Below are 19,372 nucleotides of genomic sequence, written 5' to 3' on the forward strand. Positions count from 1 at the left end.
CACTGTTATTTGGGATGATTACAGGCAATCACCAGTTCCCAGAGAAGGAACTATGTTTGGCTCGCTGACCGGCTGCTCCCCAGGGCCCGGCTGGGGAAAGGTACAGCTGACCTGTTGTTTACCATGTATCAGGTCTTGTAAGATCCAGGAAGAATGGCCCGGGGGCCTTTGGAGAGACTGACCAAGAAGGATGGCTTGTGAGGGGGAACCCACGCTCTCATTTGAGAATCAGAGTGAGTTTTGACAGTGGAACCTCAACCCATCCAATAGAAGAGCAAAGCTGATAGCAGGCTCACCTGACAGAGGGTGAAGGCACAAATGTCTCTTAAAATCCATCTTTGAAATCAATGAGCATTAAGAAATCAAAGGAGATCATCTGAGTTCAGAGGAGAAGTCTTTCTTGGAAATCTTGAAGCCACACTGTCCCGTAAAGTAGCCACCAGCCATGTGTGACTACTGGGCACCGGAAATGTGACAGGTCCGAGTTGAGATGTGTTATAAAATGCATGATTTCACAGACTTAGTATAAAAAAGTGACATATCTCATTAATTTTTTGTGGTGATTCCATATGGAAGTGATAATATTTTAAGTATATGGGTTAAACAGAATATATTCTTAAAATTAATTGTACTTGGTTATTTGTTTTTTGCCTTTTTTAGTGTGGTTACTAGAAATTTTAAATACATATTTGGCTCACATTAAGTTCCTGTCAAACAGTGGGACTTTAGAATTTCATGTATAATTTGTATCCCTATTCATAACTCCAGTTACCATTTACCTCTGCTCATACCATAGTTATGATGATCTCAGGCTACTGAGAACAACACTTATCCAGAACTTTTCCATCCCAGGGCTTTCTGCTCTGACCACTCACTCTCCCGAGGCTGCTCACTCCCCAGATCTTCTCATGTCTGACTCCTTTCTCAGCTTTCTGATCTTTTCTCAAATGCCCTCCCTCTAGAAAGGCCTGCCCTGACCACACGTTGATCACATCGATCTGTTCTTATAGCACTTGTTGGTATTGATTGCCTTCCCAACTAGACTGTGAGCTCCATGAGAAAGTCTACTGTGTTCGTCTCTTTGTTACTGCCTTCAGAACAGTGCCCAGCTCATTGCTGGCCTGCAATAAATATTTCCTGAATGGCTAAATGCATTAGCCTTAAATCTGATGGAGACTGGCTTCTATTCTCAGAAAACACAGGACTAAGTGAGTTCCAAGGACAAAAATGTCTGCAAATGGAGCCGTCATATTACTGCCATGAGCCCTTTGTTGCATTTCACTGTGTGTACTGCTAAGGAAATAACCCAACAGAGATAGAAAAAACAAGATAACCTCAAAGCTGAGACACAATGTTTACTGGTAGCAAAATGGCTGTTGAAAGGACTGCTCCTTTGTACTCTTCTGTTTTGTTTTGTTTTTTTTTAAAAAAAAACATTCTAAAGACTGTGATTATGGGTAGGATCAGGGCATATATTTCTAGCTGTGGAAGACCCTAAGTGAAAAGATAGTATGAGTCCAGGGCACATGTTTACAGAGGCTTTTAAAGGGAGACTGACCTTTTCATACAATGCTAGATTACAACGTGGCTGTAGACCACTGCGTGGAGCAGATGCTCGGTTTTGTTTGTATATATCCTATAAATGTGTGTGGGAAAGACAAATGCATTCCAAATGGTTAACCTTGACTGCTTCAGGATTGTGGAGAGGGTAGGATAATAAGACACTATAAATAGTTTCTTCATAGACCTCCAGGTTGTTTTATTTCTTGAAATGACCATGGAGAAATTTTTGTACTTTCAAAAATAAATAAAGTAGATTTTAGAAAGAAAATTTAAACAGAAATACCAGAAAGCTTCCCTGTACTTGATAGGAGGCACTTCTCACATTTTGAAGTTTTTTTTAATTAGTCCTGTGCCCAGCTACTAAACAAAGTACAGGCCAGCAAACAATCTGGTTATCAAAAAATGAGAGGTAAAGACTGATCTCACTTCTGGCCAATTTGATGACGCCATGGCTCTCTGAATACCACCAGCCAAGTGCACTCATATATCACAACTCTCTTGTCATAGGACTTCTGAACCTCTTTAATTGAGAGGGTATCCTTTATTGAGGGCAACTATTATAAACAATGTAATTACACCTTTTTTTCCTAATCAACCCTTAAAAGGTAGGCGTTATTATTCTCACTTATCAGATATGGAGATTGAAGTTTAGGGAGGTTGGTAAATTGTCCAAGATCATGAACCTAGTTAGAATCAGAGCTCAACTTTGAACCTAGTCCTTTCCAAGCTTTTGCCTAGTTCATCACCACTTGTGTCTTTGTAAGGGATGAGGTGTAATGAAATGTTTGTCCACTGGTTCCACAGATGAATTAAACTTTAATTTCAACAGAAGACTAATTCTAGGCTCCTGTGAAAGGTTTCTGATCTCAAAAAGCTTTTCCCTAACTGGCCTTCCATGAGCCCAATAGTCCATTAATAGAATCAGTCCTATTGGGTACCATCCCCTGGGATCCACTCTCCAAGGACAAGGACCCTCACAAACAGGTAACATGTAACATCATTATAAATCATGAAGACCATCATGTGAATTAGTTTTCAAGGAAATATATCTAACAAGCTTCTAAATGAAAGAGACAAATGGGCCGGTAAGATTTTCTGGGGATGTGGTGAAGGGAGAGTTATAGAGCAGATTCAGGAACATGCCACAGGGCTGTCATTGTGGGACTGTGGACAACTAAGGGACATGGAGAAGCCAGATGTAGAGCAGAAAGATACCACTAAAGGTATACATCACCATCCAGATCAGGCCTGAGCTAATTACTGACTTAATAAGGCTATGGATAGACACAAAGCAGAGAAAGCTGGCGCATGTGTGACTGGTTTCCCATAGACTTTGCTACCCATCCCAGGTTCAAGTTCTGCAAATGCTGCCATTTGTCACAAGCTCACAGAAATGTAAGACACCATGCTCCATGAGTGGAAATCAGTCACCTCATCAAGAAGACGATTCAAAGACCATGTTCTCCTAGGACTCTGCTCAGTGTCCTTCTCAGACAATGAGGCCAAGGAGTCGCTTCTGGATATTTGGAGGGTTGGTTTACAAACCTAATGGATCTTACCTAGTAATGGATTTCCGGAAGTAACCTGGATAAAAATATTGTCTCCTCTTTTTTTTTTTTTTTTTTTTTTTTTAAATATATTTTATTGATTTTTTACAGAGAGGAAGGGAGAGAGATAGAGAGTTAGAAACATCGATGAGAGAGAAACATCGATCAGCCGCCTCCTGCACATCTCCTACTGGGGTTGTGCCCACAACCCAGGTACATGCCCTTGACCGGAATCGAACCTGGGACCTTTCAGTCCGCAGGCTGACGCTCTATCCACTGAGCCAAACCGGTTTTGGCTCTCCTCTTTTTTTAAATGGGGTGTGCTTTCTCCTCCCACAGAAAAAGCGCACCTTGAAGGGATCTATTGAACTCTCCAGGATCAAATGTGTCGAGATTGTGAAAAGTGACATTAGCATCCCTTGCCACTACAAGTATCCTTTTCAGGTAAGTCATCGTGCCTGAGGGCACCAGTTCCTCATACCTTATATATGATGGTTGAAAGTCTCAGTCATTGTAACAGAAGATGAGACAGGGATGACTCTGGTCTAGCATTAGAACGTAGACAAACGGAAGGAAACAGCTGCTGTGTTCTGTCGATCAATTACACTTTCATTCATTCATTCATTCATTCATTCAACAAAGATGACAAATGATAAAATCTTGAAAAAATTGTCATTCCTCATTCTCCTTTTCCTTATGTCTTTCCTACCTCAAGGAAAGTCGTGGGGGAGGGGAAAAAAACTAGCAAGGGCCCCAAGCCTAATGCTCTTTAAAAGTGTAGTTTAGTCATGACTTGGGGTGACCAATTGCAACTCTTGGTTAGCAATTGCTTGGGGGTGCTGAGGTTAAAAGGGATCAGATTTTACCATCTGAGAACTAGCCGGCATTATGCTGTCCAATACAGTAGCCACTAGCCACATCTGATTGTTTACATTTAAATGTGAATTTGTTTAAATTAAACTATTAAAAATTCAGCCCTGAGTCACATTGGACACATTGAATGAATGAACATTTTACATGTTCAATAGCCACACATGTCTAGAAGCCACAGATGATAGAATATTGCAATCACTGCAGAAAGTTCTATTGGAAGAGCTTTCTGTCCAGGTGATAGAAAGTTCTATAGGGCAGAGCAGGTGGAGGGTATCTTTAGGCTTTAGGTCATGATATTGCCTACATATTATTACCACTCTTGGCATTTGTAGCTCTCCAGGAGTGGATAAGTCCTTGAACATCCTTGGGTATCTTTCTTGTTTGACAATCTGGGTGGCATAAGAAAGGACTTCTATCATACTAGAAAGGTGACTTCCATGGGGTTAGAATTTTTAGGGCTAAAAGTAAAAGGGATAACGTGTATTTTCCTGTCATTAAAATTCCAATTACAAGTGAGTGCAAGACAAAAACTGGTAAAATTCAAAGCAGTTCTATAGTTTACTTAATAGTTTTGTACCAGGGTCAATTTCCTGGTTTTGAAAATGTGCTGTGATTACATAAAAGGTTATCACTGGGGAAAGGTGGGTGCAAGGTACACAGGAACTCTGTACTATTTTTGGAACTTCTTGGGTGTCTTACATTGTTTCAGAACGAGAAGTTCTTAAAATCCCAATTAAACATTTGTCATCTACTAAGGTAATATCTTACTCTTTCATATGCCAGAAAGACTTTCTTTCCTGAAAAATTAACATGAGAAATAAAGGTGCTGTCAAGAGAACTCTTTCTTCAGCTGTTTTAATTTAGTGATGGCTTAACTGGTGACAAGCAGCCTAAGCTGTGGAGGTAAACTCTGTGTCTGGACAGCACCCCAAAGTCTGAATGAAAAGGACACTGGTCCCCCGATCATCCAGAGTTTGCTTTTTGGACAACAAACACTGAGACCCCACTCTTAGCCCAGGAAGCCAGATGGGCCTGCTGTCAGTCATCCATCTCCAGGCACACCACTCACCTTGAACTCTGTGTGTGTCTCCAGGTTGTGCATGACAACTACCTCCTGTATGTGTTTGCTCCAGACCGTGAGAGCCGGCAGCGCTGGGTGTTGGCCCTTAAAGAAGGTAATTAACCTCCTGTTTGGCCGGGCCCTGAGATCCCTTGATCCTCTAGCAGGCTTGGGTTCCACAGTAGAGTAAAGGGCAGCTGAGGGTCAAACATTTCTTCCTTTTGGTGTTGCTGGAAGGTCCGAACCTTTCACTCTGGGCCCAAATGGTAACAACCAGTATAGTGCAGGGTCAGAAAATCCAGCCCACCACTGGTTTTTGGTTTAAGGTTCCAAGCTAAGGATGATTTTTTTTTAATGGTTTCATTTTAAAGGGTTATATGAGTACCTACATAATATATCAAATCTGCCTGCTCATGAGCAACCTAAAGTATTTACTATCTGTCTCTTTAAGAAAAAAGTTTGCTGCCTCCTGGTTCGGGGTGAAGAATAAGAGCATGGACCCTCCAGTTAGATGACCTGGACTTGAGTCCTGGCTCTGCCACTTGCTAGCCATGTGTGTCTGAGCAACTTCCTCCACTGCTCTGTGCTTCAGTTTCCCCATCTATTTTTAAAAGAGGGTGTAGGAGGGAATAATAATAGTGCCCGCCTTCAGAACTGCTGTGAGTAAAGCCCTTGAAGCTAGCTGGCCCAGAGTCAACGCCCAATAAATGTTAACTAGCTTTAAACGCTGTCAGGCCAGCAGCGAGGGTATTTCTTAAGGCTCACCTTTCTGAAAGCATAATTAGAACCAGCACAGCGTTTGGGTCCATGCGATGTAGAGCCAGGCTGCTAAGGTGAAAATCCCACCTCACCGTAACCTTACTTTAAAGCCACAAATCTAGAAGGGATAAAAGCAAAGTTGCTGTGGTTGGAAGTGGGGGAGATAGAAAGGGGGAATCCCAACTACTCGGTCTTCCCATTACCCTAAGACACTTTGTGGGGCCCACTGAACCAGTCTAACAACCTCATTGTACACTGGGGAAACTGAGGCTCGGACAAGGGTTTTGCCCAACCTAAGGACATACAACTAACCCAAGGCAGAGCCAGAGATCTGCTGATACAACATGCACTCCTGCATACATGTATATGCCTGGGAAAAGGGCCATTTCTCTGACTATTCTGAGTACTAGTCACTCAGTTCACACAGGTGGGCCCAATCTCAATCAAGGTATTATCGAGTTAGTAGTCCTCCATAGACTGATCTGGAAATAACTCTTCTGCTGGTGCCAACCCCTTTCAGAAACGAGGAATAATAACAGTTTGGTGTCCAAGTATCATCCTAATTTCTGGATGGATGGGAGGTGGAGGTGCTGTGCTCAGCTGGAGAAGCTTGCAGTGGGCTGCACCCAGTACGATCCAACCAAAAATGGTAAGACACTGGGAATTCCCTTTCTTCTTTGTAAAATGCATGACCTCGCTATTGGTAGAAAGTAAAAGCTCTCAGCTTCTCCGACTTCAGGGGTGTCAGAGACTGGATGCAAAATTCTACATTTTTAGAAATTTCAGAGGAAAATCACCAGCCTTTACTATTGGGTCTATTGATTTTTTTCCATCTCTGTACCTCCTCCTACTCAAAGGGTGGTCCTTGGATCAGCAGCATCAACATCACCTGAGAGCTAGTTAGAAATGCAAATTCTCTGGCCCCATCCCAGGTCTTCTGGATCAGAATTTGTATTTTAACAAAATCCCCAGGAGATTACTATGCACAGTAATGTTTGAGAAGCACGGCTATAACTTTCAAGTTAGCAAATTTGAATGGCATGGTCTACTTAAATCTTAAATTTTAGGAACACCTTAAGAGGTATATAATATTTTTTTTATTATTGTTTAAAGTATTACATATGTCTCCTTTTTCCCACATTGACCCCTCCCAGGCCACTCTCACCTCCCCCAGGACACGCCCCCACCGCCCCAGTGTCCGTGACCATTGGTTATGCTAATATGTATGCATACAAATCCTTTGGTTGATCTCTTACCTCCCCCCATTATATTTATTTTTTATAGAGTCATCACATCACACAAGTATTAATTACACAAGTTCAACTCTATACACTTGGAGAGGGAAGAAAGTAAAAACAAAACAACAGCTCTCTGGCTCCGCCCCACTTCCCCTTCAAACTTGCCCTGGCCCTGCGCAATGTCAGAGAAAAGGAGGCCACAGCTTACATGCAAAGTGAAAACAAAAGAAACTGTTGTTTGGCCTGCAAGGTCAAGGGCTCAGATCCTGGGGAGGGGGGTGCAACTCGATTTTACTTTATGTGATGATTTGGAGACCTGAACCCCCAATAAAGTGCAGCTCCACTCTGATGCACTTTTATATGCAATATGCTCCCGTTTCTGGGGTAGAGGATGTGATGTTAAAGAAAGAGGGGACTGAGGGTTCAGGATGCTCAAGGTCACACAGCGAGGAAGTGTTCTGCAAAGCCACTGTTGAATAGGAATGATGGAATTTTTTGCTCCCATTCCCCTCACCTCTCAACCTCTTAGCCCAATTACCTTTTCTCATCTGTCAAATTTTTTTTTTTTGCACTAAAACCTAATACCTCAGATTGACAACTCAAGGCGGATGTGTTAAATGTGACACATGGCTGGATTTTCCGTGGCTTCCTGAGTCATAGCCCATTTTAGTACCAGTTTAGAAAACACTGCTTCTCACCCTCCACCTTGGAAGAGAAAGTTCAAGGTTACCAGTCCCTTGGCCCAGAAGAATACTGTTTATCTAATTTTAGAAATCAATGATCCTCTGCATTAGCCCTGTTGACCATACTCATGAAGATGATGAGTATTTAATGAAAAGGAAATGGAAGGTTTTATATGGGTGGAATTGACCACAATGACAGGGTGGCATGGGCTGGCCTCAGGGAGTGAAAACCCTTCCCAAAGCCAGAAATCTGGTGTCCAAATTCCTGCCAGCACCTTGCTGTGGGCCCCCAGGTGAGTCACTTGGCCATTGAAGGACCCTAACATCTTTATCTCTGAAATGGTCAGGGAAGCTTTAGGGGGCTTAAGCTGAAATATTCTCTAAGCCCCTTTCCATTTTTGAAATTCTTTGCAATCTGTGTTTCCATTTGCTGTTTCCACCATGCATGTCACAGCTGTATCGGTTCAGGGTGAGCAGTATTTCCCTCCGCTGAGTGGTGGACACATGACTGAGGTGTGAGAACCATCAGAATGACTCACCAGATGACACCTGGGAGGCTGGTCATGCTGAGCTTCTCCCCACATGAACCCAGGGCAGTCACTTTGCCAATGGTCCTGCTTCTGCATTGCCACCTAGATCATGTCCCCACCTGACCATGCTTTCTTTATACTCTTTTAGACTTGTTTTAAATAGCTATGCACCACGGCTTTGACAGAGCTAAGGGAAGAGTCTGAGAACATACCACGCTGTGCACACAGCACATGATCGTTAGCTTTAGGCGAAGTCTCATAGGATTCCTGTGTTGGGCACACGTACAGGGAAGGGTCCAATTCCACAGACCTCTGGGGTGAAAAACACTTGGGGGGGGGGTGAGTCCCAGCCCCATCACTTCCTTGCTATGTGACTTCACATATGTTACTTAACCTATCTGCATCTCTGTGAGTCAGTTTTCTCATCTATCAAATGGGGACAATGATTATAAGTAGCTACTTTGTGGGGTTGTTGGGAGACTTGGGTTATGCAAAGCTCTTAGCACAGCTTCTGGCACTTACTGAGCTCTCCATAAATAGCCATTGTGTCTATTAATCTTTCTTATCTGTGGACAGAAGAATGAAGCTGAGATATAGCAGTATGTGTGTGTATGTCTGGGAAGCAGGAGAGGTGACCGAGTAAAAATGGACCCTGCTGTACCTAACCCACAGCAACACTTATTTTTGCAACCAGAACTGGCCTTGGTCTCACCACATACCAACTTCACACAGAGGGCAAGGAAGGAAGGGAAGAACAAGGCCAGAGGAAGAACGCGATCAGTCACAGAATGTTCAGGGCCAGAAGGGCCCAAGGCCACACAGCTGGCATGTGGTGGAGCTGGGGTGAGAATGCCAGTCTCTTGGCTCCAAGTTCAATGCTGAGTAAGAAGCATGCTTCCTATTATGTCAGTTTTCCCTCTTCTCTGTGAATTGCATACCCAATACCCAACCCTGCCCGTGCTCAAGGAGTTAGCACAAAAGGAGGTGAACCTCCTCTTACCACATCCCTGACACAGGCTGCCCAACATCAAGTTAGCCTCATGCAGAGATGAGGAACTCACCACCTACTTATGCAGCCCAGTCCCCTCTTATCTCTGATTGTTAGAGAAGTCTTTGAATTGAGCAGAAGCCTGTGAACGGCCTCTTATATGCCACCCATACACGCTCACTTGGTCCATGGATTCCAGGCCTGACTTTCCAGGGTCTCAAAAGAGAAATACTGAGAGATGGGGAAAGAGATGAAAAGAAAGAGAGAGGAAGAAAGAGAGAGAAGAAAGAAGGACAGAAGGAATGGAGAGAGGAGAGATCAAGAAAGGTGTTGGTGTGTGCTGTGTGGAGGAGGCAGCAAAAGCACATACTCAGAGGCCCTAAGGTAACTAAAAGTGGATTTCAGCCTTGGTGGCCGCCCCCTCTCCCACCTCCTCCTCTAGCCCACAACAGCATCAGGAAGCCAGTGAGTCACTGCCCCCCTGAGTCAGCCATTCCCACTCCTGGGCTTAGCAGGTGCCATCGTGGAAGTCTCCAGGAAGGACACAAGCCTAACCCCTGTCACAACCTTGGGGTTAGGCTTTGCCTGGGAACACAGAAAAAGAGGCCTGGAATATTGGCTTCCAGAAGTTCCTGGTGTCTCCTAGAACAACACGGAGAACCAACAGGCTGAAGGAGATACAACAGAGGTTCTACCAGGGTCGGTCTTTGTATTTCTGTGTCTCACCGGCTCTTTCTGCCCCTTTCTCCTGCTGTTCTCCTCAAAGAGGGCCCCTTTTCTCTGAAAAGCCCCCGACGGCTCACCTCCGGTTGGGGATGTTCAGTTTTAGGCTCATTTTCTTTTTCTGTTTTTCTCGTTTCAGCTTCAAAGAAGCCTCTTCCTCCTACTCCTGAAGACAACAGGGTGAGTGAAACCTTTAGCGCCGAGTGAGGGTGGGCCCACTGCTGCGGGCTGCTTGACTGGCATGCTCCCACCTGCATTTTTCCTGCGTGCCCGGATTCCTCAGACCCTCTGTGAAGGCAATCAATACCAGTAGAGTGTCGTGCTTCAGCTGAACTCAGCACACTGGGCCTGACAGTTGGGCCTGAACTGTCTCGTGGGTCTGTCCATGTAAATGGGCCACTGAGCTGCTAAAGCTTCACCTCACTTTGTCCACTCAACAAACACTGTATTAAATGGTGTGTCCAGCCACCTGACCACTTTGGAGTATAATAGCCGCTCACATCTACGTAAACTTGCATATTTACTCTATGTAAAATTGCATATTTGTTCTACATAGAGGCACTTTGGAAGCATATATTTGATATTACTTTATATTCTTCAAAGCACTCTGCACTTTTACTAGTTCAAAACTCACTAGGAGTTCTAGCTGCTCAAGAGAAGTAGCGCTTCATTCTCTTCCTAACGCTTGGGAAATCAAGTCACAAGAGACGTGTTGGGACTCTCCCAAGGCCATTCAGACACTTGGGAGTCAAACCAGTAGGCTGCAGAGTTTCTGGTGGGGTGGTCTCTAGTTTGAGTGGTGGTTCTCAAAGTCTGGTCCATGGACCAGCGGCATCAACATCACTTGGGAGCTTGTTAGAAATTCAGTGCGGACTCTCAGGCCCCTCCCCAGACCTCCTTCATCAAAACCCTGGGGAAGAGGGCCAGCAATCTGCATTTTAACAAAGCTCCAGATGAGTCTGAGGCACACTGAAGTTTGAGAAACACTGGCCAAGATTTCAGTGATATTGAGTCAACTCTGGGGAAGCTATTTAGTCAAGAAGACAAAAAAAAAAAAAAAAAGGAGAAAGATCAGCCTGCCCCTTATGATCATATCAATACCAAACACCACATTTTAGTACTTGCCCTTTAATTCCAGAACCTACTGATTCTGCTTCCTCACTGCTCTTCCCAAAGGATCAGCTCTGCTGCTTCCCTCCACACGGTGACATTTCAGAAACTGGCAGCGTCCTCATAAGAGAAGTTTTAAATCGCTCAAAACCTCAGGCTGGTTTTTAGATCTGTGCCATCGGCCTCACCCCTCACAACAGGAAAGCAGTGTGTTAAGTTGTAGCAGAAAATGAGCTCTTCTCCCTCTTTTTTTCATTGATCTTCTAAAAATATTTCACCACATCTCTTGAAGACATGGGTCGGAATCTCACCACCCTGGCACGCAGATGGTTTCCCCCCACAGTCTCCTCTAAACCCACACACCTCTACGCCTTAAGCTGGTTTGCCCTTGTCTGATTTTCACTATCCATGAAGGTGAAGGCCAGAAAACACCGCCCACCCCGCTCTCCTTGGATTCTGCCACTTGGCTCTTGAAGACTTTTCAGAGCACATGGCCTTTGCAGTCGTTGTTCTACTTTCAACCACAGGTTTAAATCCATTGCAACATTTCTTACCTTGAACCACTTGAATTTATTTCTCCCTTCACTTTTGTGCTCTGTCCCCTAATGGGTGACAGCATCTTGAATGGGCATCTAGAGGTGCTGTATGTATTTTTAATCCAGTCTGAGCTAACAGGCCTGATGCTCTGTGTGAGAGAGACTGTGGTGTGGAATAGTCATATCCTGCCTTTACCTTCAGGTGCCCTTGACACAACTCCTTCTTCTTAGTTCAAAAGCCTCAGGCCCATCAACTCTACTTCAAGGAACCCAATGTACCACCTCACAAGCTTCATAAATAGCTAGGCTTCAAATTCCATTCTGGACACAGCTGGGATCACACACACACACAAAAATTCTTTTTTTTCTCTCTTTTAAGCGCTAGTATTTTTATGCTATCAAATACTTCAAGGACTCAGAGAATTTTTGACTTTTATAACAACAAATCTCATTCTAGCCAGTCATCGCAATCTCTTCCCTAATTTACTCTCTCACTAAATCTGCCAGCCCGCAGCATGTGTGCCCATCCTGGACTTGTCAGCCTTACAGTCTCTTCTTCATGTCCTCAATCTCTCATCCTAAGAAAGGTATTAAAAAGTAGAGACAGACCTGACTGGTTTGGCTCAGTGGATAGAGTGTCGGCCTGCAGACTGAAGGGTCCCAGGTTCGACTCCGGTCAAGGGCATGTACCTTGGTTGTGGGCACATTCCCAGTAGCGGGTGTGCAGGAGGCAGCTGATCAATGCTTCTCTCTCATCGATGTTTCTAATTCTCCATCCCTCTCCCTTCCTCTCTGTAAAAAATCAACAATATATATATATTTTTTTTAAAAAAGTAGAGACATAGGCAACAGAGCCCATAAGAAGGGAGCCCATGTACTATAGTGGAAAGAGCATTAAGACTAATTCAAGTGCTAAACTGAGTACATCCATTACTCCATCTGGGCCTCAGTTTCCCCATTCTAAACAAAAGAGTGAATTGCATGACCTCTAAGAGGAATTCCAGCTTATGATTCTATGGATCTGGACAAACCCACAAATCAAATCAGAGAAGCATGGACTAAACGATTTAGTGTTGGCTGTATCACCTTCACCAAGAATGTCATGCTTCCAGCAGAGGAGCTGCAACATGTGACATGGTACAAATGGAGAAATCAGCAGGCTTTTGTGAAATGTGAGTGGCTACTTGGAATTCACTGTGGTCGGAATTCACCTCGTAGAATGGGAGGGGTGATGAATTCCAGGTATTGAATGTCCTTGTGTCATATTCAGTACGGTGATCCTAACACATAAAGAGAGACAACGAGAGAAAGGCAATTGTCTCAGAGAATACCCCAGTGGATTGTAGGTACTGGTGTTTGACCTGGCACCCTCCCAGGAGCAAGTTATAGCTCAGGGACTTGCTGACCTCGCTCTGCAGTTTACCTCCTTCCTACATCTTTGTTTGATTTTGTCTTCTTCCTCCAGCGATCACTTCAGGAGCATGAAGAAACCCTGGTCATTGCCTTGTATGACTACCAAACGAACGACCCTCAGGAACTCGCGCTACAGCGCAATGACGAGTACTACCTGCTGGACAGCTCTGAGATTCACTGGTGGAGAGTTCAAGACAAGAATGGGTGAGGCCTCTCTGTGGTTGCTGTCCAGCGTTTGAGGTGCGGTAGTTCGTCCTGCCCCTCAACATGACCACGGCACTGAGTTAGGAGAGGAGAGCAGAAGCAGAGGAAGTGGAAGGAAGAAGTCATTGAGGGGTGTCTTTCCATTTCTCAGAAGTGGCTGGGAGGCAGTCACTTGCTATGCTTGCTCCCTGCACCCCATCAAGCACTCCAGGGCCCCCAAACCCATCTCACAATCTCCTGGGTTTTTCTATTAACATCCACCATTTGGGAGACTGACAATTTATTCCACAAAGAAGCACTATTGTGCCTATATGGGAAGGCTGTACTAGACACAGGTTCAAGACTGCCTGGCTCTCCAAACAGCAGTGGAACCTACTCAGAAACCCATCCCTTCAACCAACTGACATTTCATTAGCGCCTGAAGTGCCAGGAAATTTCTTCTCCTAGGTCTCACTTTCCCAAATGACAGTTTACCCTTTGTTCGGGGGCCTGTGGAAAGGCTCAACTCTGCACTTCAAAGGGATATGAAGAGGACACCCCAGAGGCCAATAGGCATATGGGAATTTCCCCGTTTGCTCTGTAATAGTGCGATATCATGGAAAGTACGCAAGGTGGCAAGACAGAAGAGTTGCACTTTAATGTCAGCTGCTCTTGTTGCACAGGACTTTGGAAAAAGTCCCTTAACCTTTGTGAATGTATTTCCTCATCTGCAAAATGCAGACTATAATATCAGCTTTATTTATTGATGGGAGGGAGAGAGGGAGGGAGGGAGGGGGAGAGAGAGAGAGAGAGAGAGAGAGAGAGAGAGAGAGAGAGAGAGAGAGAGAGAGACTTGTTGTTCCAGTTATTAATGCATTCTTTGGTTGATTTTTGAATGTTCTCTGATCAGGGGATTGAACCCACAACCTCAGAATGTCAGGACAGTATTCTAACCAACTGAGCTACCCGGCCAGGCCTGATAATATCAGCTTTGGCTATCTCAGAATTTTGAGAAAAATCAGCGAGATGATGAAAGTGAAAGGTCTTTGTAAATTCTATATCCACAGACGAGTGAAGATAATTATCATCATAGTGTAGAGAACTCCACTTTGATTGGCATGTTAAAACTCAGTCATTCTACTTGAAAGCAAAAACAGTATTTGACCTATTATTATAATTGTAAACATATGGTGTGGCAGGAACAGATATTAAGAGAGATATAAAAGAAATAGCAAATTTCAGAACAAGCTGACTCCTACCACTTGGCACTGACTACCATGAGCACGGTGTTAAGGAGGCTTCTGTGGCTGGAAGTCCAATTCTCCAAAGAAAGCACATCATGACTGACTAGCTCTGTCAGCCATGGGCACAGGCCATGAGATCATCATCCCACGATGGACATCCCCATTCTTGCTTTCTTCAAACCCCAAAGCAATTCTGTGAAATAGATTACACATTCCCCATAAACATCATCCCTCGATTGAAAAATGGCAAAACACTTTACGAAGTGAAAAGCAAGAAACTGTCAGCCATCTTTTGATAGACTGGCAGAGTCTGGAGGGATTGTATGTGTAATCTAGTTTAGGTCCCTTATTGCAGGTACAGAGTCAGAGGCCGAGAGAGTGAAGGCACGCTGTTCTCACCTTGTGGTATTAAAGGCAATCGCGAATGTGAATGTAAAAGTGCTTTGGAAAGCACAAAGCCACACACAAATGTGAAGTATTTGGATGCGCTTATTCGTCCCTTAACCTGCATGTCTTTGTTTATGCAAAATTATTTAGTCCTGCTCAAAAGGGACGCCCGCCCCCAAGTCCAACATGACTTTTTCCTTTTTTCTCATGTTTTACCACTAATGTCTGAAGGAGCTCAATTAACAAAGAATATTAGGGAGGCTTTGAATTAAAACTTACAATGCTGACTGGCAGTATTTTTTGACACCTGTGGTTGGATAGTAATTTTTTAATATTTTAATTATTTTGGTTTCCTGACTGTAGCATAATAGCATTAAAGTGGAAAAGATACTGATTATCAAATGCAGAAAAAGTTTCCTTATAGAAAATAGAGACTACACATTGACCTTTTTTTTCCAGTAGAGGAACTTTCACGCTGAGGAGAGAACAGCAAGCAGCACGTTTTAACTAAAATAGAGGTGTTTTATTTAGTATGGTTCATGTTTCAGTAGTGAATCTAGTGCCTTTAACAGATAGATTGTTGTTATTTTTGAGCAATGCTTTTATTCTCAAACTTCAAAATCTCTTGTCAGGAATGCCAAATAATGTGAGACTCTCCCAACTCTAAGGGACTTTTAGCAAATTAAACTTATAAAATGGAGATGTGAAAATTAGTCCTCTATTAGTCTAAACCAGCAGTTCTCAGCCTGTGGGTCGCGACCCCTTGGGGGTCGAACGACCCTTTCATGGGGTCGCCTAAATACATCCTGCATATCAGATATTTATATTACCATTCATAACAGTAGCAAAATTACAGTTATGAAGTAGCAACGAAAAGAATTTTATGGTTGGGGGTCACCACAACATGAGGAACTGTATTAAAGGGTCGCGGCGTTAGGAAGGTTGAGAACCACTGGCCTAAACACTGATTTCCCCTTTTACAGACACGAAGGATACGTACCAAGCAGCTATCTGGTGGAAAAATCTGCAAATAACCTGGAAACCTACGAGTAAGATATTTTATTTATTTTACAAAAATATGGTACTAAGGAGTCCTCCTTAGTTGAGAAACAAATTGTTGGTTGATGATAAAATCACCAGGCATTTTCTCTTCTTGACCTGCTTTCTTCTCCTCATACTCTGATCCCTAAATAGCAGCAGAAGGACACTTTATACAGGAGAAGGGGAGGGGGGCGTGTACTCACCTGCCCTTTTACCAAGAGGATGCTTCTCAGAAGCCTATGCAGATTGTAGGAAGGGAAAAGGTTCTGAGAGTCCGGGAATATTGGTCTTAACTGAGAACGAAAAAAATGCTATGAACACTGGTTCAAATACAAACTGATTCAAAACATGGTTTAATACATCCAATACCAAAATAGCAGACACATAGGTATTAAATATCTGCTTAGCTTGTGTTGTTTGTTCCAAGCTATCATGTAGAAGAGCCCACATGGGTATTATTTTAGTGGAACTACTTAGAGTTTAGTACAATCAAATTGCAGCGTCCAGAGTACTCACCATACGTACATAGATTTCCTGGCTCAGCTGCTGAAAGGCCCAGAAGCAACAACACCAAAGTAGCAGTGTGCACAGCGGATCTTGTTTTCTAAACCACACTTCCCCCTCTACAGACCAGGAGTTCTTGGAGGAACGAATTGTGGATTCAGAGGTGGGGCACTAGTAATCCTGGATTGGCTCTTGAATCATTAAAAAATCAGCTGCAATACACATTATTGGGACAACTGATGAACGTTGAATAAAGTCTGATATTAAATAATAGCATTGTATCACTGTTAAATTTCCTGATTTGGACAATTGTATTATCAACACTAATAAAAGAGAAAAATGGTAATTGGCGTACGAGCTACCCTTTTCATTGGCTAATCAGGGCTATATGCAAATTAACTGCCAACTAAGATTGGCAGTTAACTGGCAACTAAGATTGCCTGTTAACTGCCAACAAGATGGCGGCTAATTTGCATATGTAGGCACAATGCAGGGAGGCGAAAGGGAAAGCAGGACGAAGCCCCCTGCCACTGACAATGATCAGAAACCCAGGGGGGAGCTAAGAGCTGGGGGGCAGGACAAAGGCAGCCCTGGGGCCGCCTTTGCCCTGCCCCCCAGCTATGATAGGAGAATCAGGCGCCTTTTCCGCCCTGGCCAGTGATAGCAGGAAGTAGGGGTGGAGCCAGCGATGGGAGCTGGACACCATTGAAGCTGGCAGTCCCTGGAGCTAGGGGTCCCTTGCCTGGGCCTAAAGCGAAGCCCACGATCCTGGGGCCGCTGCAGCTGCGGGTCCCTGCTGCCCGGGCCGGACGCCCCAGCCAGAGGCTTCCTGCAGGGGTAGGGGCGGAGCCCGCGCAATCGCGGCGCCCCCCGCTGCCACTGCAGGTCCCTGCTGCCCGGGCCGGATGCCTAGGCCAGAGGCGTCAGGCCTGGGCAAGGGGCCGATCCTGCGATTGGAGGGTGATGGGGGTTAACGCCTGAGGGCTCCCAGTATGTGAGAGGGGGCAGGCTGGGCTAAGGGACACTCCCCCGCCCCCCCCCCCCCCCCACACCCAGTGCACGAATTTCGTGCACCGGGCCCCTAGTGGTTATATAAATGTATACTCTATTTCTTTGAAATACATACTGAAGTCATTAGGAATAAAAGTCTATTTTCAAATGGTTCAGAAAAATATGTATTTATCTATCCAGAGACACTGGTAAAGAAAATGTAAACAATTGGTTTCTCTGGGGGAAGTGTATATGGGAGTTCTTTTATAGTGTCTTACAACTTTTCTATACCCTTGAAATTATTTAAAAATAAAAAATTTTTTAAGTCCTCACCAAATATGCAATACCAAGGTTGAAGAATGCTAGCTGTGAAGACTTCTATTAACTTCTGTGAGTTCTTAGTAGTTCAAATGCGGTCAAGTCATTTGTTGCCGAAATTTGAATAAATTCTACAGGGAAGAGCTGGCATTTATTTTCTGAAGAGTCTCTCAATATGAGATTCATTTTGATGACGTACACAAATAACCTCACCCCTCAGCTAAAAGAGTCATCAGTTCCAAGAATCCTTGAGCTACAATGAAACACATAAAACATGCTTAAATAGAATTCTTTTTTTAAATAATCAATGCCTGTAGAAAGAAATATGCGTTTATTCCAAATGCTCACCAGGCTTGGAAGTTTTGTTTTTGCTTTTAATTCAAATCTCCTAATTTATGATGGAGGAGACAAACCCAAAATTCCAACCGACTGTACAGCAATATAGAATGGTGAAGCCTGGGTCAAATAAAAATGTATATTCCCCCTCCTGGAGGTATTTCTGGCATTAATTATCTTTCACAAGGAAATCATCAAAAATTTTAAATGTCATTGATATATGGCTTTTTCCTTCTTTCAGGTGGTACAATAAGAGTATCAGCCGAGACAAAGCTGAAAAACTTCTTTTGGACACAGTAAGTCTCCTTCACCCGCCTTTTGACTTAAAATAAATTGTGCTGGCATTAGCCATTTAAAGAAAAATCTCTCCATCCGAGTCTAATATTCAGATGATGCTCTGACTAGTGCCCAACCCTAACCTTCCCAGTGAGACCAGTAGGCAGTAGGCATGAGTTAATGAAGGCATCAGTCTCCTGATGCCAAATATCAACACTATTCCTGCCATGTCATCATATACCGTTTTCCAGCTGTGGTTTGAAAGTATTTCCTATCTTTAAGAATCAAATGCAAATCTTTCCTGAATGGAATGAAGCTGGAATGGCCAACTCATCTTGGCTTGCCTGGGATTGTTCTACTTGTAAAACGGAGATTCCTGTGTCCCAGAGGCACCCCTATCCCCCACCAGTCCCAGGCAAATGGATAATTGGCCACCCAAACCATCCATGATTTTGGACAGTGGTTAGGAGTTTAGAGAAGGAACCTGGGAAGATGTCAGGAAAGGTGTGAAAGGCTGTGATGGGAAGGTAGAAGGATGATGAATATTTTCAAAGAATAATTTAAAGACACAGAGTTTATTAATGTCTGTTTACTTTTGCGCAAGAGAAACTGAGAATAGATTGATTCATTCTATCAGAGGAAGGAAATATAATATCTGTAAGAGGAAAATGGGAGGGGAGAAGGAAAGTCCACAGTCATATTGGGGATAGCGAACTTGGGTTTTTCTTCTTTGGGTAAGTTGCTCTTAGCAGGCAGCTAACAAGAGGACAAGGTAAGCTGTTCTGCCCTTGGGCAACTTGTCCTCACCAAAAAGGGAAGGTTTAGGTGTCTGTGGATTCTCCAAAAGACTCTGTGTGTTTACCAGTGATGAATGTGACACAGTCTATTACACCGGCTGTCTCAATGATCACCTGTCTCAGTTATGGTATGCTTGCACCATTTCCTTTATTAGGACTTCTTAATATAAACTCCAGGACCTCACCATTTTGCTGAGCACAGGACTAAATACTTAGGATTTTTGAGCTCAGTGAGCTTTGGGGCCACCCCAGACCTATAGGTCAGAATCTCTA

At 43.8% G+C, this 19,372-nt stretch overlaps 1 protein-coding gene across 1 annotated transcript in view; it reads left to right on the forward strand.

Moving 5' to 3' along the window:
• Positions 1-19,372, forward strand: part of ITK (IL2 inducible T cell kinase) — a 49,894-nt gene that overhangs the window by 13,331 nt on the left and 17,191 nt on the right. Inside the window, exons 2-8 of the mRNA XM_059699042.1 lie at positions 3,450-3,554; positions 5,077-5,158; positions 6,323-6,451; positions 10,104-10,144; positions 13,076-13,227; positions 15,821-15,886; positions 18,268-18,322. Coding sequence (XP_059555025.1) covers positions 3,450-3,554; positions 5,077-5,158; positions 6,323-6,451; positions 10,104-10,144; positions 13,076-13,227; positions 15,821-15,886; positions 18,268-18,322 — 630 coding nt within the window. The remainder of the gene's footprint in view (positions 1-3,449; positions 3,555-5,076; positions 5,159-6,322; positions 6,452-10,103; positions 10,145-13,075; positions 13,228-15,820; positions 15,887-18,267; positions 18,323-19,372) is intronic.

Source organism: Myotis daubentonii, chromosome 5 (genome assembly GCF_963259705.1).
Source record: "Myotis daubentonii chromosome 5, mMyoDau2.1, whole genome shotgun sequence".
Lineage (NCBI taxonomy): Eukaryota > Metazoa > Chordata > Mammalia > Chiroptera > Vespertilionidae > Myotis > Myotis daubentonii.